This window comes from Corella eumyota, chromosome 2 (assembly GCF_963082875.1).
Source record: "Corella eumyota chromosome 2, kaCorEumy4.1, whole genome shotgun sequence".
NCBI classification, from domain to species: domain Eukaryota; kingdom Metazoa; phylum Chordata; class Ascidiacea; order Phlebobranchia; family Corellidae; genus Corella; species Corella eumyota.
This window is the reverse complement of record NC_137491.1, coordinates 14,653,141-14,678,574: the sequence shown is the minus strand read 5'-3', so window position 1 is coordinate 14,678,574 and position 25,434 is coordinate 14,653,141. Positions and strand designations below refer to the sequence as shown.

Genomic DNA, 25,434 nt, shown 5'->3' with positions numbered 1-25,434 from the left:
CTATAATTGGTTTTAACTTAAATGACCTTATAAAGAAAAGTGTTTAAATTGCTACACTATGCCTGTGGTGCTTTTTATTTTATTACATGTATATTTTATTAAATGATTTTTTTTTTGTTCTTGGGGTAACTTTATATATTTATCAATAATTTAAAGTTAACTCAAATAGTTTTTATAAACAACCTAAAAATTAGAACATGTTATATAAATATAAATTTTATGTTAAGAAAAACATTGTTTCTCGTGGTGGCTATCTATTATAACATGTAACATTTTTTTAAATATTTTATTTGATACATTTATATTCAACTTATAAACCCAGGTTTTAATGGAATGTGCTGAAGACTTTTTTGACAAAATACAAGCGAAAAAGAAGCTGAATAATTCTCTATCTTCTTATTTAATTAAACCGGTGCAACGAATAACTAAATATCAACTTTTGCTCAAGGTTTTTTGTTTAATTTTATTTATAAATAAATATTTAATGTTAAAAATTTGTTGCTCAGTATATGTGTTATATGTATATGTTTTTCATAATATAGAATTACTTTGTTTTAAAATTGTTTATAGGGTATTAAATTGTTTATTTAAATATAACGAGGCTTAGTGAACAATATACATTTATTTATTTACTTAAATATTGACATGTAAATCCTATTGATAGACCTAAAAAAAATTGTCGCTTGTAGTGCGCAAGTGAATTACCAAGAGTATATTATATTAGTTATAAATTGCAACCATATTAATTTAATTAAGATGCATTTTGTAGGCAAGGAATTGAATAGTATCTTTAAAAGTTTGATTTAAAGTTTGAATTCTTTTTTTATTTTTTTTGATGGCTTTTGTCTAACTTTATATTTTTATTTAATAAAAGGACTTGGCTTCATGTTGTACTACGGAGATGAGCGAAATAAAGGAGGGACTTGATGTGATGTTAAGTGTTCCAAGGAAGGCAAACGATGCCTTACATCTTGACATGATGAGAGGATTTAATGAGGATTTTAATGCCCAGGGAGAAATCATCCTGCAAGATTCTTTTCAAGTAATTTAAAAAAAGTTATTGTAAAAAGATAATTTTTTTTTTGAAATAAGACAGTTTAATATATTTAATGTTTTTTTTAATTAATTTAAACTTACAATAGAAATAAATTTTCGATTGCTTACGTTTTTATTACAATTAGACACTTTTTTATATTTTTTGTTTTTTTTACGCTGTTTTTATTTAATTATTTATTTTTTTTAATTTAATTTTTTATGTAGGTCTTTGATGGTAAACAATTAATAAGAAAAGGCCGGGATCGTCATCTATTTTTGTTTGAATTTTCTCTGCTGGTTTGCAAGGAGGGAAAAGATAATCAGGGGAAAATGAGATACATATTTAAATCAAAATATTCAGTAAATATTTTACACTATTACATTGTTTGAAGTTTTTTTAAGAACACTTTCTATTCCACATGAAGGTAAAAACATTTGCTACTACACATGAGGTCGTAGGTTAAATCCCCAATGCTCTCATGTTGTTGTGCCCTTAAGTAAGGTGCTATAATCGGTATGAACTCCTGCTGAGCCAGCACTTAATCAGCAGCATAATTATTGGGCAATTATGATGTATAATATTTCAAACTGCCAAAGGCAACTCAATATTGGGTTGGGGTAACTGTTGTTACTCCATGTTTAGGTCGCGCATTTAACCTTTCCACATCAAGAATAAAGATATGTAAAAAAAAGTTTTTTCTTTGTTTGTTTAAGCAAATACGCTAGACAAGAAAAAACAAATTTTATTCTAAATTTTTTTTTTAATTTTATTCCATTTTTTTAAAGATATTTTTAAACCTAAAGTTAACTAAAACACAAGAATGATTATACAACTTCTATTTCTTACCTTATCATATAATACTTTAATTTTTTTTTATTTAATTAACAGACAAGTGACTTGTTAGTAAATGGAAATATGGAAACGGAAGACAGTTGTAAATTTGTGATTTCAAATAGACAAGCTGACTTTAAACTTACTTTAAAAGCTTCGACGGTGGAAATAAAACAGGTTTAAGTTTATTTTTGTTCCCTAATATACTATATACCTTTATAAATACTGTATTTTATATACTTTTTGACCACTTGGTGTAGTGGTTAAAACACTTGCTTCACTATAAAGGTCCTAGGTTTAATTTTTACTGGTTAAATCTTCTAAGGTACTAATTACTAACTGGCAGTTTAAAAATTGACTCACTATAATTAATAATATTCCAAAACAAGTAAGTCAACTCGAGGCTTGCTTAAGGTAACAAATGTTACTTATTTTTTGGCAGTAAAGCCGAATTTTTATTATCAAAAATAACTTGACAAAAAAAGGTTAACACCTTAGACTTTATTTTACATACATTAAAGCATTTCCTTTAAACCACAGATATAGAAAATAGCTTTTAAGCCTTTAACTAAAAAAAATTTTGACCCTAATTTCGGTGAAATTGTTGGTTTCAAAATTTAATTATTTAATATTCTGTCTTTTCGAAATAGGAGTGGGTTCGAAAGCTGAATGAAGGTTTAGTAGATGATTCCTCATTACTTAAACGTTCATACACTGATATACCTGAGAACAAACTTAAAAGGTAAAATTTTTATTGCTTTATTATTTAATTGTAGAATTTATTTTGAGTTTTTTATTACTTTTTTTCATAGTTTGAGAATTTTACATTAAAAAAATATTAATTTTACTCGTATTTTTCCATATTTTTTGCTAATAGCGTTATAATATATAAAATAACCATCCCTAATTTTGATGTAATAATGTCATATGATTAAAAACTATTTGACCAGAAAAGAATTTTCCAAAAACACCATTTAACCGAAAATGTGAATTTTTTTTGATAATGCGGTTTTTAGAATTTTAGTATTCTGGAAATTGTTCTTTCGTTTAAATAGTTTTTACTTTAATGATCAGATATCAATTTTTACACATTTTTTATTTTTATCTTTTTTATGCAAAGTAGTGTACTGATAAATTTTCTTTTATTAATAGATTAAATAGCTCAGGAGGAACACTGGACGGTGATCAATGGAGTTTGAGTGAATCTGGAAGTTTGGGAAATCCTGACTCAATTTCACTCAACTCTCGTTTTTCTGTGAACAGTGAAATGGTGAGTTAAAATCTAAAATGAAGTTTAATATAAAAAAAAATAATTCAAAAACACATGTTACAACTTATAAAATATTTTGAAAATATTCTTTTTATTATTTCGGTTTTACTTTACCTTAATAGGATAGATGTTATGTTTTTATTTGGAAAGGGTGTAATTTTCGCGACTTGTTTGAGCTAAACGATAACGCCAGCCTCAAAGGCAAATAATATGGCATTGGTAAGCCTTAAAAGCTTACAGAAAATATCTCATTGATATTAAAAATTACTTTTCGGTCGTTGTTAAAAATAATTTTTCGGTCAAATGTATACTCGGTAAAATGTTTTCGGTGATGACAGAAATATCACAAAACTGAATTTTACTTTTTTTTTATATTTGCTTAACGGAGTAGGATCTTTGATAGTTTTATTGGGTAAGGGTGTGCTATTGGGGCGTGTTTGAGCTATCCCTAAACGCCGGGCTCAGTGGCGATATAGCGTAGCTTTGGTGCGGCTCGAACTCGAAACCTTTTGTTTTGTAGGCTTTTATTATTACACTGATTATTTTAGTATGGAAATGGCGACATCGTGCGAGTAGTCAACGATTACAACACTGGTACAGAAGGTCACGTGACAGCGAAGCGTGATCAGTTGTTTAAATTTTTGCAGTCGTGTGACGAACTTGCATTAGTTCAACCGGTAGATGGCGGGGCAGTGGAGTTAATTCCTTATTCGTTTATAACTCCAGTTAACGGTGAGTAATAGTGTTTAAAAATTGGTTTATTTTTTTTTGTATAACATTTTTTAGAGAAAACTCAGTTTTTAAGAACAGTTATTATTTTAATTCGGAGAAAAGAAAACTGTTGCGGTATTTATATGCGGAAAATAAAATAAAATTATCGTTAATAATTTAATATAGAAATGGTTATATTAGTATAAAAGCGTCTCTATATTAAAATTAACTAAAGAAAGGAAAAAGCAAGGGTTAACTTAAACAGAGCAATCAGAATCAATAGCAAAAAATTTAAATACGATTTTTTTAAATCATTTTATATATCAACATGTACTTTAACAAACGATTTATAATTTATGTTTTAAAGAGTTTCAATATTATGTAGATAATAGGTTAAATATAAAATGTGAAGGAAAATTACTGTTGTTTTATCCCGATCAAATATTATTATTTATGACGCATAAGCCACTTCAAAAAAAAAAAAAAAAAAACTGCCAATATAAGATTTTTTATTAAACCCCCTTTTTTCCACATAAAATTCCCTTAAACCCTTTTTACCACGGAAAATTCCTTAAATTTTTTTAAATATTTAACTTCAATTTTGGTGGAGTATCGTTTTAGAAATTTTTAATTTTCGAAAAAAAATTTAAAGTTTATTCAAATAGTTTTTAGTAATATTAGCGAATACTGACTAAAAACCTATTCTCAAATCATTTTGTTTGTTTCATAAAATATAAGCCACAGATAAACACTTTCTTATAAACTGCAGTAAAGTCTGATTCACTTCATAAGAAAGGGATTTGTAATTTAATACAACTGCTCTAAAAACTCCCAAAACTTGAAAGCAAAATAAGCCGTGAGCGTTATGCGCATTTAGATTTAATGCAGGTAAATTATCTAAATTGTATAAGTGATTATTATAAAAAAATATTTTTCTTTTATTTCTACCCTTTTTTTTCCTAAAAAAATTTGATGGTTTATGTAACACTTGCACATTTTTATCTTGATTTAATTTATTTTGTTAACTGAACACGCTTTTCGTTAAAAAGTCATTTTAACTTTTTTAGTTTTTTTATTGAATTAATTTACCCCATAACTTTTTTCTATATTGGCGAATTTAAACTAAAAAAATTGATAAAGTTGGTGTTACTGAATACTAGAATGGTTTTAACTTGAAATTATTTCACTTACTTTTTAAGTTATACAACTTAAAAAAAAATAATTAAAAAAAAAGTCCTGTTTGTGATGACATAGAAAGTAATGACGTAGAAACTACACAAAACTTAGTACATTTTCTACGTCACACAAAAAATATGGTTACCTGGTTTTTGGTGTATTTTTAGAATAAATTTTGCAGAATTACTGACTGTCAAAAAACCCACGTAAAGTATTTCATTAAATACGTTGTTTTAAATATTTTTAAACAGTTTGTAATGCCAATGTTTTTTTAGTTTTGTGTATTATTTTTATACACACGTGCTGTGACAACGGTGGTGATGGTATTACTATAATGTTACAGGATAAAAAGAATTAGGTTGGTGTAATACGCACTATTGCTCGTGCATGGCCACCCACGAGAAAATCAGATCTTTATTTAGGTTGATAATGAGTAATTTTTATTAAGTTATAGAAACTTTGTAAAAAATTTAGACTGTTAATAGTGGAGGTAAGAAGCATAGTTATTAAGTTAAATCTAAAGAGTATCTAGATTTTGGTTTATTAAATTCTGATCTTATTGGTTAAAAAAGATCAACTTAAGACTGAATATATTTATAGTTGGATTTATATATTAGTTTCAACGTCATTTTTATGTAAGTTATGATTTTATACTTATTATTTTTATTATATTTGTTAATTGTTAATTCATTCTACCTAAAAATAAGTCAAAAATTAATTTTATTTATTGACATCGTAAAATAACTGCTCAATTTTTTAATAAGCAACTTTAAAATTCCGCAATCTACAAATGCATATATTGCGTTTTTTGGTTGTGTTATATAAATATATGAAGTCCTTAGACTTAAATTGAAGCAGTCTTTTATTTAATCGACCGGTTGGTAATTTATTACAAATTCGAGAGAGGCTACGTTCTCTCACATTTTGCAATGAATATAATGCATTCGGGCTCTGATGAAATGTCGTTTAAACAACGTTTTCGTAGTTTTTCATTATGCTTTACAAATAAGAAATTGAATTTTTTTCAAACAAAAAGGATCCAAGCCGAAGATGATGCAGTGTTAGGTAGAGGTTTATATTAGTCTAATTTTTTTAGTTATAAATTAATATTCTTTAAAATGAGTGGGAAAATTTAAAAACGGTTTGCAACACCTAAATTAAGATGGTACTTTATTAAATAATTAACTGGAGTTGTCTTTAAGTAATAATTGTCAAGCCTAAGCTAAGTTCCAGTAGTGCATTTTACATTTAATAATGTGTAAGGTATATTGGCACATTTTGTGAGTTTTTTTTTATTATTTCCAAAAAATATTTTTAATATTTAAATATCTAAATATCTAAAAAAAAAATTTATAAAATAAAAAATAACTTATTTTTTAGTATTAAATCACAAAAAAGATAATTAAGTGCCAAATTTTGAGTCATTGTTTTTAATGGTAATTGATTTTCAATAAATTTTGGCGTTGTCTATTGTAGTTTTTACAGCAAATAGTTAAAATAGTTTAAAGCAATACAGTTGTTTGACTATATTAGTTTAATAAAATAATATTAACTATTTCATTTTCATTCACATAAATTGTTAATTGTTAAAAGATTTATTCTAATTTTATCGATTTATTGGCGATTTGATTGAATTTGATTTTATTATTGTTTTTAATTTGCTCCGAAAATTCGGACATCTTTTAATGAAATTTTATCGGACTGTTTTAACGAAATGATATTGGAAACGTTAAGCATACTACTCTTTTATTTTAAATCTGCTGTCTTTTTATTAAATATTATTTTATTAATAAATATTTGATATTAACAAACAAAAAAAATGCATATATAAATTTATGTATTAAAATATAATAATAATATATTTTTAAATTTATAAATAAAATATCTTTTAATCTTAGTTCAATAACATTAAAAAATGTTTTTTAACGATTTCAGTATAAGTTTAGATAAGGTGCTATGTACACTATATAGCTATAGTTAAAAACAAGGTGTATAATGTTACACTTTAATTGACATAGGACCGAAAACCACTTTACCGAAACCCGTATACATGATAACGCCATTTTACCGAAAATAAATCGGTCAAATGATTTTCAGTAAAATGGGCAAATAATGAATATAAACTAAATTTTTATTTCATGCCAACTTAAATTTCTAAAAGATATTTATCTTAAATGCTCGCATTTATTTTGGTAAATTCCTTAAATTTGTTATTTTTTTCGTATTGTGATGGGAGATACTTAAAATATTTTGTATACCTAAGAATGACTTTAGCGTGGCAATAAAATAACACTGTATCTGAAGTAGTTAAAACCTCTTCGTCCGGCGTTGTCACTATCCTGTATATGATTCAAACGGATAATCAGAAACGAGGTAGGCAAAGGGTTGTGTTTCTAAACAGGAAAAACGCCTTCATGATTTTCAGTTAATGAATTGGTATATAGTTAAAATTGTTACAGTAGCTATCAGATAGTTACAGTATCATGCTACCCTTAAGAAAACGAAAGTTGTTAAAAAACGGCGGACTATAACAATTATACACATAGAGTATAATATTTTTTGTATAGTGTCTAGATTTTTCTAGATCTTGCCTTTTTTAGTAAGTTTTGTAAGAAAGGTTTTATTAAATTTGCGTAGATAAATAATTTGTAGTTATGATTATGTTCTTATGAGTAATTTCCCATATTACTGTATTAAATATATTGTTTCACCGGTGTTGCTTTAAGTTGTTAGTGATGTATAAAAGTCTTACTGGAGTTAGTATATATAATCAATTAGTTTAAGTATATGCTTTTTGAAACAAACGCTAAACTTAATTTCAAAATACTTGTTATTTTAAATAATTTTTTTTAAATGTTAGTCTTAAAATTAGGTTCGAATATTTGGCTTTGGTATTTAATCGGCTGTTATTTTCTAATAGAGATACAAGCAATCTAGTTTTACTTAGCTTTTATTGGGCCTTGTTTCTTTTAACTATTTATCAATTATTCGCCAAGGGAATAAATACGCGTCATACAGTTTAAGTGAAAATGGTATTTTTTATTAATAAAGAAATTAGTTTTGTTAGATTGTCAATTTTTTTCAGATAGTTTTGATTTTTTGAGATCACTTGTATTTTGAGACCATAAAAAGAACAATATATATTAAATATCGCGAATATTAAATATTAATAACCTATTATAACAAATAGGAGTAATGGTATGGGATTCGATTATTTGTACACATATAAATAAATATTTTAAAAATCGTAAATTGATCTGTTTTTTGCTTCAATTAATTATAATTACTAGTTTATGTTTTATCTTTATACTATTCGGTTGTACTTACTTATTAAATTAAAAAAAATGTTAAATTAAAAGCAATCTATCATTCAAGAAGCGGCAATTTTTATCATTAATATTAAAATTTTTGTAATGTTTTTCGTTTTTTTATATATCTGATTTTGATAGATCATTTTATATTAAAAAGCTTTTAAATATAACAATTCAATAGTGTGTGTTTAGTATGGAAAATTTGAGTCCATTAACTTAAATACATATCTGATTTTTTAATTAGTTTGTTTGAGACAAAAATTGTTGTGTGTTTGTCGTATAATTTGTCTTAAGAGCGTTGTATAAAACGAGTCCTAGTTGGTACAGAGTAACGAATTTTTACGTAATTTGCATTGATTTTAGTCAAACAAAATTTTCGAAGTAACAGAGTTTTATCTAAGCCATTAGGGTAACGTTATGTGCTTAAGATATCAAATATTGGAATATTATGGAGTGTATGAAATATTTTTCGTTTTTGTTTTCGTTGTGTAGAATACGTAACAGCAAAAGACATTCAATTCACAAAGGTAATCTCCGACAAAAACCTTTGCTTATATTGTTAAATTCATTTGTTTTTATATTTGCCTTTTTTTTGTATTTCACTAAAGTTAAAATTTTTTTTTTCATTTTTTTTCAAAATATTTTTAATTTTTAGATTCCACATTTCTTTCTGGTTCATCTAATAACGATGCAATGAGTACCCGGGGATCGAAAACGTCACTTCCGGGTTTTACTTCGACGTTGCCTAGCGAAAAGAGATCAGGTATTTTTATTCAAGATGAGAAATTATTTTCACAACTTAATTGCAAAGTTGAAAATCGATTAAAAAATACCAACTGTAATTGATTCGTGTACTTTACGGTTCTCCCAAAATTTTAAAGGCTCTATAATAATAAAAAGATAACTGTAAAAGTAGTAAGTCCTTTTTTAAAGTCATATATTAGCGATATTTTCATACTCAAAAGTTAATAAAGTTGGTGTCAATGAACACAAAAATAATTTCACTTAATTTTTAAGTTATACAACTTTAAAAAAAATTAAATTGAGTAAAAAAAAGGGGGGAATTCCTGTTTGTGATGACGTAGAAAGTACTAGCCTGTCTACATTCACTACGCTACTTGGTACTTTTTACGTCACACAAAAAAAAATATGGTAACCTGGTTTTTTATGTTAACGTTTTTTCAGTATTTTTGAAAATTAAGTACCACAGATATTTTTTAAAGGTTCTAAAGCCATTTTGTGATCCATTGTCAACCAAACTAACGTTCTATATATATTACTTACAAAATTGCAAAACTCTGTAACATACCACTTTAAGAATTGTACAACTTATAAGTTGTTTAAGGATCGTTAAGTGCATACAATACCTACGGTGTATATGAAACAATAAATGCTCGTTATATGGTTACGTTTTTACCAGGCTTTCGAAAATGGTTGACGTCAGCGTCAAGAAAAAAGATAATAAGCGGGAGTGCGACTTATAAACCCAGCTCACCAGATCCCAGCACGGTTCAGTCAAACGATGTTCTTTATATGAACGAAAAAACTCCACCAGTAAGCAGAAGGACAAAAAGCGTAAGTTAAACTTGCTTTGTGTTTAACCTATAGTTTTTACCTTGTTTCATTTTTTTTATATTTAATAACAAGTGTACAAAAAATGTAAAGTTACTTAAGTGATGTAAATGCCTAATAGGCATTTGTAGTAATTAAGCGGCAGCGTGGTGTAGTGATAAGAACACTTGCTACACCATACATGAGGTCGTGGGTTCAATCCCGACTGAGCTCATGCTTTAGCGCCCTTGAGTAAGGCGCTATAAACGGTAAGAACTTCTGCTGAGCCTGCACTTAATCAGCAGCTTAATTATAGGACAATTATTATCTATAATATAATATTCCAAATTGCCACAGGCAACTGGGTGGGAGTAACTGATGTTACTCTATGTTTAAGTCGCGCATTCGACTTTCCCACATCAAGGATAAAGATATATACAAAAAAAAAAATTAACGCACACAATCTATAGACTAGCAACAAATTCTATTTTAAAAATTGTCATGTAATTTTTTAATAAATATTTTGTTATCAAAATTTACAATTAAGTTTTTATCGACTTGGATTGAAAATTTCCAAATTTTTGCAAAACTTATTTTATGCAGACCAAATCTTCTTCCTCTAATTCTCCCGTGATTCGAGCGTCCTCCTCCGTTAAACATCTCGTAAATGACGTCACGGACGAGGAAGAGCTTCCTCCCTCTCTTCCTCCTCCTATGCAGATCGTCGGAAACAAGTTTGCTCTGGACTCATCCGGAAGTCGGGTTAGTTATTTTTATGATGTTCTTATATTTAATTTGTAGCATGTCTGACATGTTTTAAATAAATATTTGGAGATATTATTATTATTATTATTTAAATAAGCATGAAAGTGGTGTATTATTTTAGTTTAAAATAATTTAACTAACAGAAAAAATACCTAAATTCTTGTAACATTTTTTATTTTTATTTCATTTTTTGAGTTTAAAATTTAGTAAATTTTATTTCTTAAAAAATGAAATATTTTTAATATTAATTTGTATCTGTGTTTATGTCGGCATGTAGTGTTCGTCTGCATGTTCGTTACAGTCGACTGATTCTGTCGGAAAAAATTCCGGGACGTCCGGGTGCAACGGGGGCGACATGTTTGGTAATAAGCCCCCGGAATTAAACCACTCTTATTCGCAAGATCTTCGGACCGAAATGGAACACATTCTAAGCGAAACTTTCTCGGTACAAAACGTTTTAACAACTAACTTGCGCCTTCATACTAATAATTGGTGGTTGCTTGTATAGTTAAGCAACATAAAATTGATTTTAACTAAGTAATTTAATTATTAGTAAAATTGGGATTAGTATTTTTATCATTAAGATTAGTATTTTTGCCCTTAGAATAAGTATTTTTACCATTGGTATTGGTATTTTTACCGTTAAGATAAGTATTTCTACCATAAAATTAGTGTTTCTACTACAAGAATTTGTACTTTACCGTAGGTATTAGTATTTACACAATTAAAATTAGTATTTTTTTAAGGATTGATTAGTATTTTTACTATAAAAAGTAGTTTTTCCTACCATTAGAATAAGTTTTTTTACCATTAAGATACGGTTTTTTTCTATAATGTTTTGATTATTCAACATTATTTTGGTAAATGTATTTCTGTTTATTTATCATCTATAGTTGTAAAAGTGTCTGTGGTTATTTGTTTGGGCATGAATTTTGCTTTAGTATATTAATTTATTTTTGATATTTTTATTTATTTTAATTGGCATGTGCTATTTTTTTGATTTTTGACTTGTATTTAGAAATCCCCGGTTTCTGGAATCGCTAAAGCGAAACCATCTATTTCTAAACACGACGTCGATGATATTTGGAAAAAGCGGGTTAGTTAAAACAGGAGCAACAAATATCTCTTATTTTAAGTTCACTAAACATACCTTTAATAAACTGCATGAAGTTAATTTTACCCGTTTAATTATAAATTAGTTGGTCGCCAATTTCCAATTAAGTTAATCACATCAATATCTTCTTTCTCAGGCCGCCGGCGATGATAATACAGTTACGGTCAGTGACGTCACGCCACCGCTTATTGATTCGTTAAATTTAAGTGACGTAGATGTACCGGATACCAGCGATGTCGTTGAAAACGAACCTGCAAAATTAGACGAAGTTGAACTAAACCTACAGAAACGGGAATACGTTTTAATGGTAATAATAAAAGCGTTCTGAATAATACAATTTAATAACACGAACTTACCGCCAACGTGGTGTAGTAGTAAGAACACTTGCTTCACCATAAGAGGTCGTGGGTTCAATCCCCACTGCTCTTATGCTGTAGGGACCTTGAGTAAGGCACTATAAACGGTAGAACTCTTGCTGCGCCAGCACTTAATCAGCAGCATAACTTTCGGGCAAATATAATCTGTTATATCCCAAATTGCCACAGGCAACTCGAGACTGGGTCAGGGTAACTAATGTTACTCTATGTTTAAGTTGGGCATTCGACCTTTCCACATTCAGGATAAATGCAAAAAAATATTTTTATTTTTGGCCTTGTATGTGGTTTTCTTTTAAAACATGTTTTATTATTAGTGTTAAAAGTCCTGGTTTTCCCTTTTTAAATTTACAGGAACTGGTCGAAACCGAAAAGGAATACGTTACCGACCTTACTTCAGTTGCTGAAGGTTACATGGCTAAGGTACTGGAAAGGGGATTACCCGCACCTGATAAAGGAAAAGAGAGAGTCGTTTTCGGGAACATCGCTCAAATCCATGAATGGCACCGAGAGTAAGATATTATTTTATTTATTCGGTGTATTTTATGGTCCTTTAAAATTGTACTACTGTAAAGGTAACACATAAAATATTGTGCGATTAAATTTTAATGGTAACCTTTATAGGGTTTAGAGTAAAAGTATATGTATTAAGGGTATACTTAGTTTTGGTGTATAAATACTAGTATACTTCAACAAACCTATATGATAAGAAAAAGTTGTTAAAGAACCTTAACGAAAATAAGTTAAATTGAGAACCGTAAAGTACACATGTTTCATGATTGTTTTAATACAGTTTATAAAGGAGAAAAAAATAAAGATGAATCTACAAACTTAATCATAGAGTAACTGGTTAAGCTTAACTTGGCGAGTCGTGTATTCTTGTTTTTAACGTTGTAATGCAATAACAATTGAGTTTATTTAGTGAAGTGCTCAAAAAATCAATACCCTAACTCTTTAATTATAGATTGTATGTAGTTTAGCGCGTTTTTAATTAATTTATGGATTTTTCTCTTTTGTTGAAGGTTTATAGATTATATAGATTTTAGTTCATGGCACTAACTTAAGTTTTAAACCCAACTTTTTGCAGTGTTTTTTCGAAAGAAATACAACGGTGTAAGACTGAACCGGAATTGCTGGGAAAACTTTTTAAAAAATATGTAAGTAACTAAAAACCCAAATTTTTTCTTTATTTTTTGATTAAATTGTTTTTATCTTTATCCTCAATGCGGGAAGATCAAGGGCGCGACCTAAACATAGAGTAACATCAGTTACTCCGACCCAGTCTTGAGTTGCCAGTGCCAGTTTGGGATTTTATAGATTATAATTGCCTGATGATTATTCTGCTGATTAAGTGCTGGCTCAGCAGGAGTTTAAACCGTAGATATCGCATTACTCAAGGGCGCGACAGCATAAGATCATTGGGGATCGAACCCAAGAACTTGTGTAGTGTAGAAAATGTTATGACCACCACACCACGCTGCCAGACTTTTAATTAGTATCAACCTTTTTTAAACTATCATAAACCTTTAAAAAAATTGTTTTATCCAATAGGAACGTCGGTTAAATATGTATGTAACATACTGTCAAAACAAACCATTGTCCGAGTACATTGTACATAAGTACAAGCAACCTTTCTTTACTGACATACAAACTGAAATGGGCACCAAACTTGATATCGCTGACTACCTTATTAAACCCGTGCAAAGAATTATGAAGTATCAGCTTTTGTTAAAGGCAAGTTCTTATTAAACGATATTTTAAGATATTAAGTTTATAGTAAATGTGCAACATTATTTTGCTGTAGATTTTATAGTATTCAATCATATCACCAAAAACTATTTAACCGAATGGACATTTTTCCGAAAAACAAAATTTTAAAAACCGAAATTTAGGTCAACCAACATATTACCAAAATCTAGTTAATTTTTTTACAAAATAAAGGACATTTTCCGACGAAAGTTTAAGATAAAAAAGGGTGAATAAAAATGTGTTTTCGTCGTTAAAATGGCGTATTCAGGCATATGGTTTTTGATCAAATGCATATTCAATAAAATAGTAATTGGTGGTATGGCAGCATTTGAACTGTACCGATTGACTTGCTGTCAAACAACTAAACAATCAGAATATATATTAAAATATTGTATCTTAGTATAACCATTGTTGTTTATTATTCTAATTACAGGACTTTTTAAAATTTACCGAACGAGCAAAGTTAGATTGTACGGACTTAAAAATTGCAGTTGAAGTAATGCATGTAGTTCCAAAACTAGCTAACGATATGATGATGGTCGCTAGAATGAAAGGCTATACGGTAACGTACACTATGTCTGCTGTTTCGTTTTACTGTAAATCAGTTTGTTTTCATAAATAATTCAAATGTAATATCGAGTCTGTTAAACCACGTCACAGGGCCGCATCCAGGCACAAGGAAAGTTAGTTCTACACGATACCTTTCTTGTGCGAGAGAACCCTAATCACGCCGAAAAAGAGAGAAAGGTTTTTTTCTTTGAGCAATCGGTGATCTTCAGTGAGTTCGTCGATAAAAAAATTGAAGAAAGAGGCTTCGTATATAGAAACAGGTTGGGATTTTTTCTATTTCTAACTATTCTATATAATAAATACCCATTATGTTTATGTCACCATTGTCTTATTAATTTGCATATAAAGATTAGTATATTTACTGGCAACATGATGTAGTGGTCAGATCTCTTGGCTTTACCACATGAGGTCCTGGGTTAGGTTCCCGCTGCTCGCTTGCTGTAGCGCTCTTAAGTAAGGTGTTATATACGGCATAAGCTTCTGCAGAGCCAACACTTAATCAATAGCTTATAATTAAAAAATAATAAATTATATTATATTTAAACTACCAAAGGCAACTTGAAACTGGGTCAGGGTAACTGATGTTACTCTATCTTTACGTCGTGCAGTCGACCTTCCCACATTGAGGATAAAGATATCTGACAAAAAGAATTTAACTTCTTATAAGAAAAACTTAGCATTTAAAATATGTACATTAAACAATTTTTATTAATATTTTCTGAAATCTATTTCTAATTCCTGAGTCTGTTTTTATTGTTAGCATCAAGAACGCGGAGTTAATATTATCTGACGTGACTTCGTCACCTACAAAATTTTTGTTTACGAAACGGGGCTGCGACGAGACTATAGAATTAAATGCGAATTCGTCTAAAACTAAACAAAATTGGATGAACGTTGTTAAACAACATCTCGATACTCAACTTGATTTTATGAACGGTAGTTATTCTTTATTTAATGTTTTTTGTTGGTTTTTGGTTTAAAATAATATTTTGTAATAAATGCCATTAAAATATTTTAAATCGCAATTGGTGGAAGCCGATGTCAAAGCTTTACTACATAAGGTCTTTTGTTTGAGCATCACTGCTTTCCTGGCGTGACACTCTTTAGAAAGACAAAGTATCCGGTCAAAGCGTCGGACTGCAAGCCGGAAGGTTTGGAGTTCGAGCCGCACCATTGTCACACTAATCGCCCTTGAGCACGGCGTTTACAGATAGTTTAAACACGTCACAATTTTACACACCTACCCAATAAAAATAAAAAACCTATCCTTTTGAGAGGATATAAAAAAATCAATATGCTGGTTAATGGGTAATCTTTTGGTAATCAAGACTGTATTAGGACAACAAAAGTTGCTCTATGTCAAGGATAAATAAATATAAAAAATTTCTCTAAATGTAGTTACACTAACATTTATTAAATAATATGTCTTTTCTGTAAATTTTGACTATTTCATTTATTTATATTTTACTAAACTTAGATATATTAACTAACTTTATTTATTTAATATTTTTTATTGTTTTTGAAAAAGCTTTGCAAGCGCCAATAACATATCAACGAAATCAATTGGAAGGTACAGCTAGTAATGGTAGTAACAATAGCAATAACAGCAACAACAATAACAGCAATAATTCTTCAAAAAGAAGTCCGTTTTTAGGTATAGAAAAAGTATGCTGAAGTAAAAAGTATTAAAAATAGCTGATTTATAAAAAATAACTAAAATTAAAAAAAAAATAAAATACTTTTTAGGTTCCTTCAGACCTTGCACCAACAAATTAAGGTTTGATAATTTAAACTGTGAAGCGGGTGGTGACGTCATGCTCGGTCCAATGACATCGGGACCACGTGACCCCGTCGACAGGGAAATTCCCTCGTCGATTAGTTCACCACCGCGGTCAAAACAAAACAACGATGAAAAAATTTCCAAAGAGCCTGAAAACGAAAAAAACTTTAAACCCGTTCGTATATGTTATGTTTAATTTTTCTAAATATTTGTTTTAATGGTAAAAAGTATATAAAATAAATAAAAAAATGACATTATGCATTTTAATGAATTTTTTTTTTTTAAGGTTTCCAAATTTAGTTGCGAGGTTCGATCCCCGAGTAAGACTTTTGAACCTATAAGGTGAATTAAAAACTGTGTAAAAATCATGGCAGTAACACTTTTATTATCTTTAGCTGTTATGTAATAAATATAAACAAATGTGTTTCGATTTATATTAAATGTACTTCTTTTTACATGTTTTATAGCGCATGTGACGATAGTGTTGTAGATTCTTCATCACAGACAAGCAGAAGTAATTTCTCAAACGGGAGATCTAAATCTCAACATAAATATCACACTCTTGCGAAGGGTAATTTAAAATTTAAACCTTACTTTTTATCAATTTAATAAGAAATTTCCTAAATATTAAACTAACCTCTTTTGCTCTTCATACTAAAGTGGGGTTAATATACACAAAATTTACTTAAAATAAGTGTTTTTTAAAGTTCGGGTAGTACTAAAAAATGTTTGCATTTTTTTTTTTTTTTTTAGAAAAGAGTGATGTTACAAGACAATCTGAAAGAAATGTCGTCCCTCGCCCTGCTAGTGCGGCTGGACATGAAAATAATTACAATTCAGGTTATCTTCAAATGATCTCAAACCTAAAAAATCCAACAAAACAAAAGTAATTATCCTAGTTTTTTAATAATTTTGTGATGTTTTTTGTTAAACTTAACTAGTTTCGCAGAAGAGAATTTCTAAACTGACTTTTTTGCATTTATTTATTCTTAATGCGGGAAGGTCGACTGCACGACCTAAACATATAGTAACATCAGTTACCGATACAACATAAAAGCTGGGGTTTAAACCAAGGACCTTATATAGTAAAGCCAAGTGTTTTGACCACTACAACTCGCTGCTGGTCAAATGCTGTTAAAAGATGATAAACTATTTTATTGTTACCATACTATTTAAATGTTATGTATTTTAATCAGTATAGCTTAAACAATGCATTGTTTAAAATATCTTCAATAATTTAAACTTAAAAAATACAGGAAAAGCTTTTGTTATCTTTTCTAGTTGTCGTACCTACGATAAATATTATTATTGCCAATTCAAAGGCCCTTTTGTAAAAAAAAATACCACGGGTATTTATTAGTTGCAAAATGCAACCTTATTTTAACAATTAGAATGTAGCCCGTTGGGCGACATACATACCAACTAAGCAAAAATGTTATTTTTGTAACAGATCTAACAAAAACAGTCATCTCAGTGCACCGGATTTATCTGGTTCTAACTCGTTCTGGCTTTCGCCCGTATCACCAGCTAATATAAGATCATCAACATGCAAATTTATATATCCCGACGTTAATATTGAAGGGTAAGTAAACAATAAGAACCGACAGCGTGGTGAAGTGGTAAGAACACTTGCTACACCACATAAGGTCATGGGTCTAACCTTCACTGCTTTCATGCTGTAGCGCCTTTAAATAAGGCGCTATAAACGGTATGCACTCCTGCTGAGCCAGCACTTAATCAGTAGCCTAATAATTGAGCAAATATATTTTATAATATTTCAAACTGCCAAAGGCAACTCGAAACTGGGTCGGAGCAACTGATTTTACTCTATGTTTAGGTTGTGAAGTCGACCTTCCTACATTGAGATAAATATACATAAAAAATAAATAAATATTAGCTGTTTATTATAAAGAATTGTTTAAATAATTTTAATTTTTTTAGTTCCGATAAAATTTCTCTATCCAGTTCGTTGTCAGGTTTTATAAGTGGAACAATTAAGTCAAATTATTCACGTACTTCGAAATCAGAGTGTAATCTAAATTTGAACGAAAAGGTATTTTCAAGATATTGACAATTAAGATGTAGACAAATAAGAGTTCTATAATTAATTATACGATAAACACATTTATAAGCCTTAAAATAGCCTTTATAATCCAAAAATATTATTAAACTAGTTCTATGGCAATTAAACCTGGGGACAACTTAATATAATGACAACCCAGTCTTGGACCAATTAACCTAATATCACCTTCTTATTGTTTGTTAATTTTATTAAAATAAACACTTGAGAGTGTAAGTTAAATTATATAGGTTAAATTACCTAGAGTTGGCTATTCTTCGGGTTTCATTGACCGGTTGTTGTCGTTAAAAAAATACTTAATAGTAGGCCAGTATGCATTTGTTTTAAAAGGCTTTTATTTTAACAGAGTTCCCCCCACTCTGTTAAAGCCATGCAAGATTATATAGCTATTAAGGAAGATGAAATTAGTGTTTCAAAAGATGACAAACTTGATATTATTGCAGCTAATACACAAGGTATGCAGAACACATATATTTATTTTTTTTGTATATATATATATATATATATATATATTTGTACTCAATGTGGAAAGGTCGAATGCGCGACCTAAACATAGAATAACAACTGTTACCCCGACTCGTCTTGAGTTGCCTGTGGCAGTTTAGGATATTATGGATTATAATTGCCCAATAATTATGCTGCCGAATAAGTGCTGGCTTAGCAGGAGTCTCTTTATAGCGCTTTACCTAAGGCCGCTACATCATGAGAGCAGTGAAGATTAAACCCACGACCTTATGTGGTGTAGCAAGTGTTCTTACCACTATATCACGCTGCCACGCTTTATATTAATGATAATCTAATAGGTAGGCAACTTAGAATGTGTATTTTTAGCGACTTTGTTGCTGTAAATGTTTATCTTAAAATTAATGTTACAAATATGTTCAAATTCACAAATACTTAATTTTGTGCGCAAAAATCTAAAAATAAAATTTTTTTTCGGTTAAGGAATGTGTTTGGTGTTTCGGGCCCCGACAACTTCTAACCCCGCGGCCGAGGGTTGGATTCCAGGTCACGTGGTTGGTCTTGTGACTTCGGTTCCAACAACCAAAAAGGGGCGGGTTACTCCTCGGTCGGTAAAGCGATCTAGTGCAAAGAAAATGGCAAGCGGGATTTCTGCTCATGGGTAGGTCGTTTGTAAAACCTAAGACAATAAACAGCGGGTTACCGTCATATAACCGAAAAACCATTTTACCTAATATACATTTGACCGAATTTAGACTCTTGACCAAAAAACGAGCGAAATAAAACATTTTGTATTGACCCTATCTAATCACAACCTTTCCCTTTAAATTCCCGTTTCATTTATGTAAAAATGCTGTTTTAAATTATGTCGTTTTTGAAAATTTAGAGAAAAAAAATGTCGTTTTCGAAATTTAGTTTTTTTGAGAAAAATCCCAATTCGTCTAACTCTAAATGGTTCTTTTTTATTAGTAGATTAGGGTATTGCTTAACAAATTTTGTAACAAGAAAAACTTGATCGTCTCATGATTTAGCCTAACGTTTAGGTGGCGATATAATAAAGGTTGTAATTGTATATTACATCACCCTGAACTGTTTGTTAAGACGAGACGTAATTTAGTAAAAGGCTAATTTTCTCTGCTTTTATAGGCTCACTGTAAATATCAATTTAGCTAACTCTGTTATCTACTTTTATTAATAAAAACGGGTACGCTTACAGTTTAATGCTAAAATATTACAAAGACAATATTACGCATACAAAATCACAAAAAATACACTAAAAACAGTACAATGAAATTTACATAAATCATCTACTTTGCTACTTAGTCGTAACTAACTTTTGCAAAGCGCTTCACAAAACATCATTCTAAGGCTAAATTAGGTTTAAAGCTACAAATAACGATAAGATATCACTTTTACACTAAAGTTACACTTAGGGCATATGACCAACCATAAGGCGTTAGGAACCACCGACACTAGAATGTTAATACTTAGGTTTCTACTAGGTTTTTAAACGTGTTATTGCTAGTTTTTGTATTTGTAATGCTTTTTATTAACTTTTTGTAGCACCCTTTCTCGAATTCTTCGAAAAAGTAAAAGTTCAGAGAAACTTTCCTCTTGCTCAGGCGGAAAATTAAACAACTTCCAAACTTTACCGCACGAAAGCAATACTGCGAGATAACATTAAAAGATTGGCGTGAATTTCAAAGGTAATATTCTAGTTTAAATTAGTTTCAAAGTTTTTATTTATTTTAAAGTTTAAGTTTAGATTAATAAATAGACATTTAAAATGAGTTATTCTGAGTTCGGGTAAAACTATATCTTAGTTACATTTTTTTCTTTTTTTTTGGTAAATTTTTTTAAAACTTATTAAAATGTTAATATTCTTTGGGTTTCTTATTAAAACAACAATTTTTAAGTAATTAAATTTAAATATATTAAACACCTTATTATTCTTTATTAATAAAATAATGACTGGCAGCGTAGTATAGTGGTAAGAACACTTGCTACACCATACATGAGGTCGTGGGTTCAATCCCTACTAATCTCTTGATGTAGCGCCCTTGAGTAAGGCGTTATAAACTATAAGAACTACTGCTGAGCCAGCACTTAATCAGCAGCATCATTGCCGAGTAATTATAATCCATAATATCCAAACTACCACAGGCAACTCCAGACTGGGTCGTAGTAACTGATGTTACTCTATGTTTAAGTCACGCATTCGACTTTTCCACATAGAGGATAAAGATATATATAAAAAAAAATTAAATTTTAAAACATTATTCTTAGAAAGAAGCTATCACAAGAAAGGAATTGCATCGTACGGGCGTTTTACTTACACTGTTTTAATAAAGGAAACCCAAAATAACACTATTTCAATACTGTCATGTTTCCTATTTATATATATTTTAGTATTCTGTTATTTTTCAGCGAATTTTGTAGCTTTCGAATTGTTTTACCTCAGTACCACGTTTTCGTCAAAAAACAACGACTCAATATTTTCGAAGCATAGTTTTGACTTTTGTGATATTTATTTTAACGATGACTCAAACCAGGGTTGTTTTTAATAATCTTTGATTTTAACTAAAAAATCTCCTTGCTGGTGAGTTCGCTTAATAAACAATCTGGTCATTCAACTGAACACATCATTTGTACACTTTTACGTGTATATTTATATTTTACAAAATAAAATGTCGTACAGGATATTTTAAATACTTGAAAATGTTCGTAAATTTTGTTATCAAAGTCACGTAAATAGTAAGATCGTAGTACATGGACAATGTTGTGTTGTATTTAGTTATGTAAAACTGTTTTTCACGTCAAAATATTGTCCCGACCTTAAAAATTGTATTATTCTATATACCGTGTTATTTGTATACCAATTGCACTTTTTTTTAAATTTTAAAACAAAAAATTTTCCGCGAAACACATCTTTTTTTCATGCCTTTGAAAGGTATTTAATCTTTCCGTCCTATATTTATTCTGTATTTCCTGATACACAACAATATATTACTGTCAAATGTCATTTTTATTCTCTTTTTGAACATGTAACTGAAAAGGTATATATTTTTTTTAAGAATACAATATCAATGTGGGTTTAGTATTTTTGCTATGTGAATACAAGGTACCCGTTTTTGTAATACAGCTCGTAGCATTTGTAATACATTTGCTTTGCAAAGATAGGAGATACGTTGGCACAATCATTAAAATGAGATGCTTCAATTTTTGTCATAACTCTAATTTAATTTGGTATATACCCTGTTAATCCTATAACGTTGATTGGTAGTGATAATGTTAGTTCTAACTGAATTTTAAAAAAATATATTTTTAAGAAAATTATTAACATTAAAGGGTCACATGATCAGTTATTTAATTTTTTTAAGCTATCAATAAACAATTAACGTTGATTGGTCACGTGATCAATTAGTTCAGCTTGAGTAAACACAAATTTTATTGCCACGACTGGATTCAAACCACCGAAAACATTGTAACTTTTGTGTTGCTGGACTTTTTGGTGAATTTTTTCATCTTCAAAGTTAGTTAGAGCAGTGCGGTTATTATAAAACATATATTTTCGTATTTTGAAAAATGCAACACTTTCTACTAAAAGTGTAATAACTTCTTAAACGTGAAGTATATTTCAAAATATTTGAAAATATGATTTTTAGCCTACTGTGGTTCTTATGATAAAGTCAATTTTTAATTTAAAATTTTTATTTTTTTACCTAATTTTCTATTTAAAATATTCTGCTTGATGACGTCACATAGTCACGTAAGTAGACGTTAAAAAGGCAACGTAAGTATGCTAAACAAAAAACATTGTTACTTTTGTTTTACTGTTTGTTTTTTGTTGTTGATTTTCTTATCTTTAAAGTTAGTTAGAGCAGTGCTGTTTTAATAAAACATATAATTCCGTGTTTTGAAAAATAACAAAATTCTTGTAAAAGTGTCATAACTTTTTAAAACGTGTATATTTTAAAATATATTCAAAATATGTTCTTAAGCCTACTGTGGTTTTCATAGTAAAATAAATTCTTAATTTAAAATTTTTATTTTTTTGACTTATTTTTTTATTCTAAATAATTTTGTTAATGACGTCACAAAGTCATGAAGGTAGGCCCTGGTAAGGTGATGCAAGTAGATCAATGTGCGAAACCAAAAAAATTGTAACTCTTGTTTTACTTAAAGTTATTAAGGGCAAATCGCTTATAATAAAATATATGAAAACGTGTTTTGAATAATAACAAGATTCTTGTAAAAGTGTCATACCTTTTTTTAAATGTGATATATTTTTAAAAATATTTTGAAAATATGTCATTTAGCCTTCTGCAGTTCTTTTGGTAAAATCAATTTTTGATTTAAAATTTTTATTTTTTGATCTAATTTTTTATTCACAAAAGATTAGTTGATGACGTCACATAGTTACGTGGGTAAGTGCAGTGTTATAATTGTTTTGTATATATTTAATTTTTTTTAATATTTTTAAATTATGTTAATAGATTCACTGCAGTTCTTGTGGATAGGCCAATAAAACATTTTTATATTATTTAACAATTCTGCAATTAACGTCTTCACCTTATAATGTTGATCGGAGCTTTAAAAAGGTAATGTTTATTTGCAAAATATTGCAAACGCGGACAGATAATCTTTTATAAATTTTTTTTCAGGTCGTTTCGTAAATTATTTGAATCAAATTAATAAACAGTAAAAAATACTTTCGTGAAATAAATTTATAAAATACGATATATCTTTTGTTATGCTGTATTAAGCGACAAATTGCCTACTCTTTTAAACTATGAGACCCAGACTTCCTTTATTCATTTAAAACATATTCGTTCTCATATTTAAATGCACCAACGTAAATGATAAAGTTTTTAAAGGTATAAAAACAAATATAAAAATGTTACCTTTATAAATATGCCTTTTATATGTGAAATATTTCCAGTTTATTATAAAGGACATCTTGGCTTCTAAAGACATACATTCTTTAAGTCTTAGACTTTGCTTTTATTAAATCTGCACAACAAAAATGAAGTTGTTTATAAGATTTATAATGTACTAAAGTTGCTATTTTTAAGTATAAAACTCGTTTGTAAACTACAAATATATCTTTTTTTAAATTCATTCTTTATATTCCTTTATATACCAACATAACTAAAAGTAATTTAAAACTTATTTGATAATTTTAATCCATTTTTTTAACTTCAAACACGTCCTATTCCTTTAAACACTATGTTACAAATGAACGCATTGTTAGAAACCCAAACAATCAAACCACGTGACTTTGTTTACAGTTTAAGGCAATACTGAGTTTATATCGCTTTTTGATGGTTGCGCAGTGTATTACCTTTAAAGTTCGAATCCGAACAATTGTATCCTTAAATTTAATAACTTTAAATAAGTAACTCTTTTTTTCTTTTCTGACGTTTTCTATTTTAGAAATCTTGGTGTTTCTTTCAATAAAAAAAATTAAAAAAACAGAAATTAAATTATTTAAAAAAAAATTTATTCCTCTTATGACATTTAAAGTAATTAATGGCATTAGCCAATTTTAGCATTTTTAATTTATCTTAGTTTTAAATGTTCCAAATTATAGAAAATATAAACTCTTAAATTAACAAAAAGTTTAAACATTTGATAACATAGCAAAAATTATAAAAATTCTCGGAATAAATTAATTTTATTAAAAATTATAAAATTAGTTTTACCTTATTAGGCGTAAGATCGACCTATAAGTCCTATGAAGTGAAAATTAATTTTGATTTCAACTTCTAGATGTGATTTTGCTTTCTTGACGTCATAAAATATAAATTGTCTATTAATTTTTAACTTCCCCTTTCTAGATAGTTTGTACTTAAGTATGGCGTCATAATAACCACACTTTCCTGATTTTGTTGTAGAATTGTTGCAAAAACCATTGAAAGTTGAAGACTTAACTTGACATAAACTAAGCATGAATTTAACCGACCTTTTACCACGCGGTCCAGATAAAAAAAAACACGGGACAGTTTATAGAATTAATTGCGCTTGGCCGAAAATCGCCGGGACCGAAAATCGCAAAATTCCGGTGTAAATTAAATCAGCCCTCGCGCCTCTCTCCCGATTAGGTTAAAGTGTAGCTTGTGCATATCTCTATTTATCTTATGAGATTTAAATTAAAAAGAATCAAACGACTTTAAAACATAAATTGTTTGTAGAATGAATGTAGTTAATATTTTTATTCTTAATAGTCCCAATTTTGAAAAAAGATAACTTTGTTCCTTAGATAACTTTGTTTCCCAAAATCGAAAATTTTAGTATGTTGTATAATATCATAATGTATTTCAGGTCTCTTAACTATATTAACTGCGCAATAAACATTAAAAATATTTTCAACTTATCATTTATTGATAAAAGTATGTTAAAAAATTAATTTAAATTAATCTCTTCTATAAACTTAACGTGGAAAACCAAAAATAAAATATTTAACGATAACAAAACTCATGTAAGTTTACTGCTACGTGTAAACTGCACAAGCTTACTTAGTAATTTATATTATATTACTTACGGTTCATTCAAAAAACGATTAAACAATACACTACAAAAACATATCTGTACGTATTGGCTTCGCAAGTCAAAACTGCTCTACCAGAGCAGAAGCATAAAATTCACAATTTG

At 28.8% G+C, this 25,434-nt stretch overlaps 1 protein-coding gene across 1 annotated transcript in view; it reads left to right on the top strand.

The window, feature by feature from the left end:
• LOC145743065 (triple functional domain protein-like) overlaps positions 1–21,880 on the top strand; it is a 40,506-nt gene extending 18,626 nt beyond the window's left edge. The window contains exons 29-58 of the mRNA XM_082560943.1: positions 323–448; positions 875–1,042; positions 1,261–1,395; positions 1,925–2,044; positions 2,518–2,609; positions 3,020–3,137; positions 3,686–3,869; positions 8,991–9,098; positions 9,756–9,910; positions 10,490–10,648; positions 10,929–11,096; positions 11,670–11,747; positions 11,902–12,072; positions 12,494–12,651; positions 13,227–13,296; positions 13,691–13,873; positions 14,322–14,450; positions 14,549–14,718; positions 15,219–15,394; positions 15,987–16,112; positions 16,205–16,413; positions 16,525–16,580; positions 16,706–16,809; positions 16,992–17,124; positions 17,689–17,820; positions 18,180–18,291; positions 18,665–18,773; positions 19,264–19,441; positions 20,344–20,486; positions 21,067–21,880. Coding sequence (XP_082417069.1) covers positions 323–448; positions 875–1,042; positions 1,261–1,395; positions 1,925–2,044; positions 2,518–2,609; positions 3,020–3,137; positions 3,686–3,869; positions 8,991–9,098; positions 9,756–9,910; positions 10,490–10,648; positions 10,929–11,096; positions 11,670–11,747; positions 11,902–12,072; positions 12,494–12,651; positions 13,227–13,296; positions 13,691–13,873; positions 14,322–14,450; positions 14,549–14,718; positions 15,219–15,394; positions 15,987–16,112; positions 16,205–16,413; positions 16,525–16,580; positions 16,706–16,809; positions 16,992–17,124; positions 17,689–17,820; positions 18,180–18,291; positions 18,665–18,773; positions 19,264–19,441; positions 20,344–20,458 — 3,942 coding nt within the window. The 3' untranslated portion in view covers positions 20,459–20,486; positions 21,067–21,880. The remainder of the gene's footprint in view (positions 1–322; positions 449–874; positions 1,043–1,260; positions 1,396–1,924; positions 2,045–2,517; positions 2,610–3,019; positions 3,138–3,685; positions 3,870–8,990; positions 9,099–9,755; positions 9,911–10,489; positions 10,649–10,928; positions 11,097–11,669; positions 11,748–11,901; positions 12,073–12,493; positions 12,652–13,226; positions 13,297–13,690; positions 13,874–14,321; positions 14,451–14,548; positions 14,719–15,218; positions 15,395–15,986; positions 16,113–16,204; positions 16,414–16,524; positions 16,581–16,705; positions 16,810–16,991; positions 17,125–17,688; positions 17,821–18,179; positions 18,292–18,664; positions 18,774–19,263; positions 19,442–20,343; positions 20,487–21,066) is intronic.
• The last annotated feature ends 3,554 nt before the right edge of the window (positions 21,881–25,434 follow it).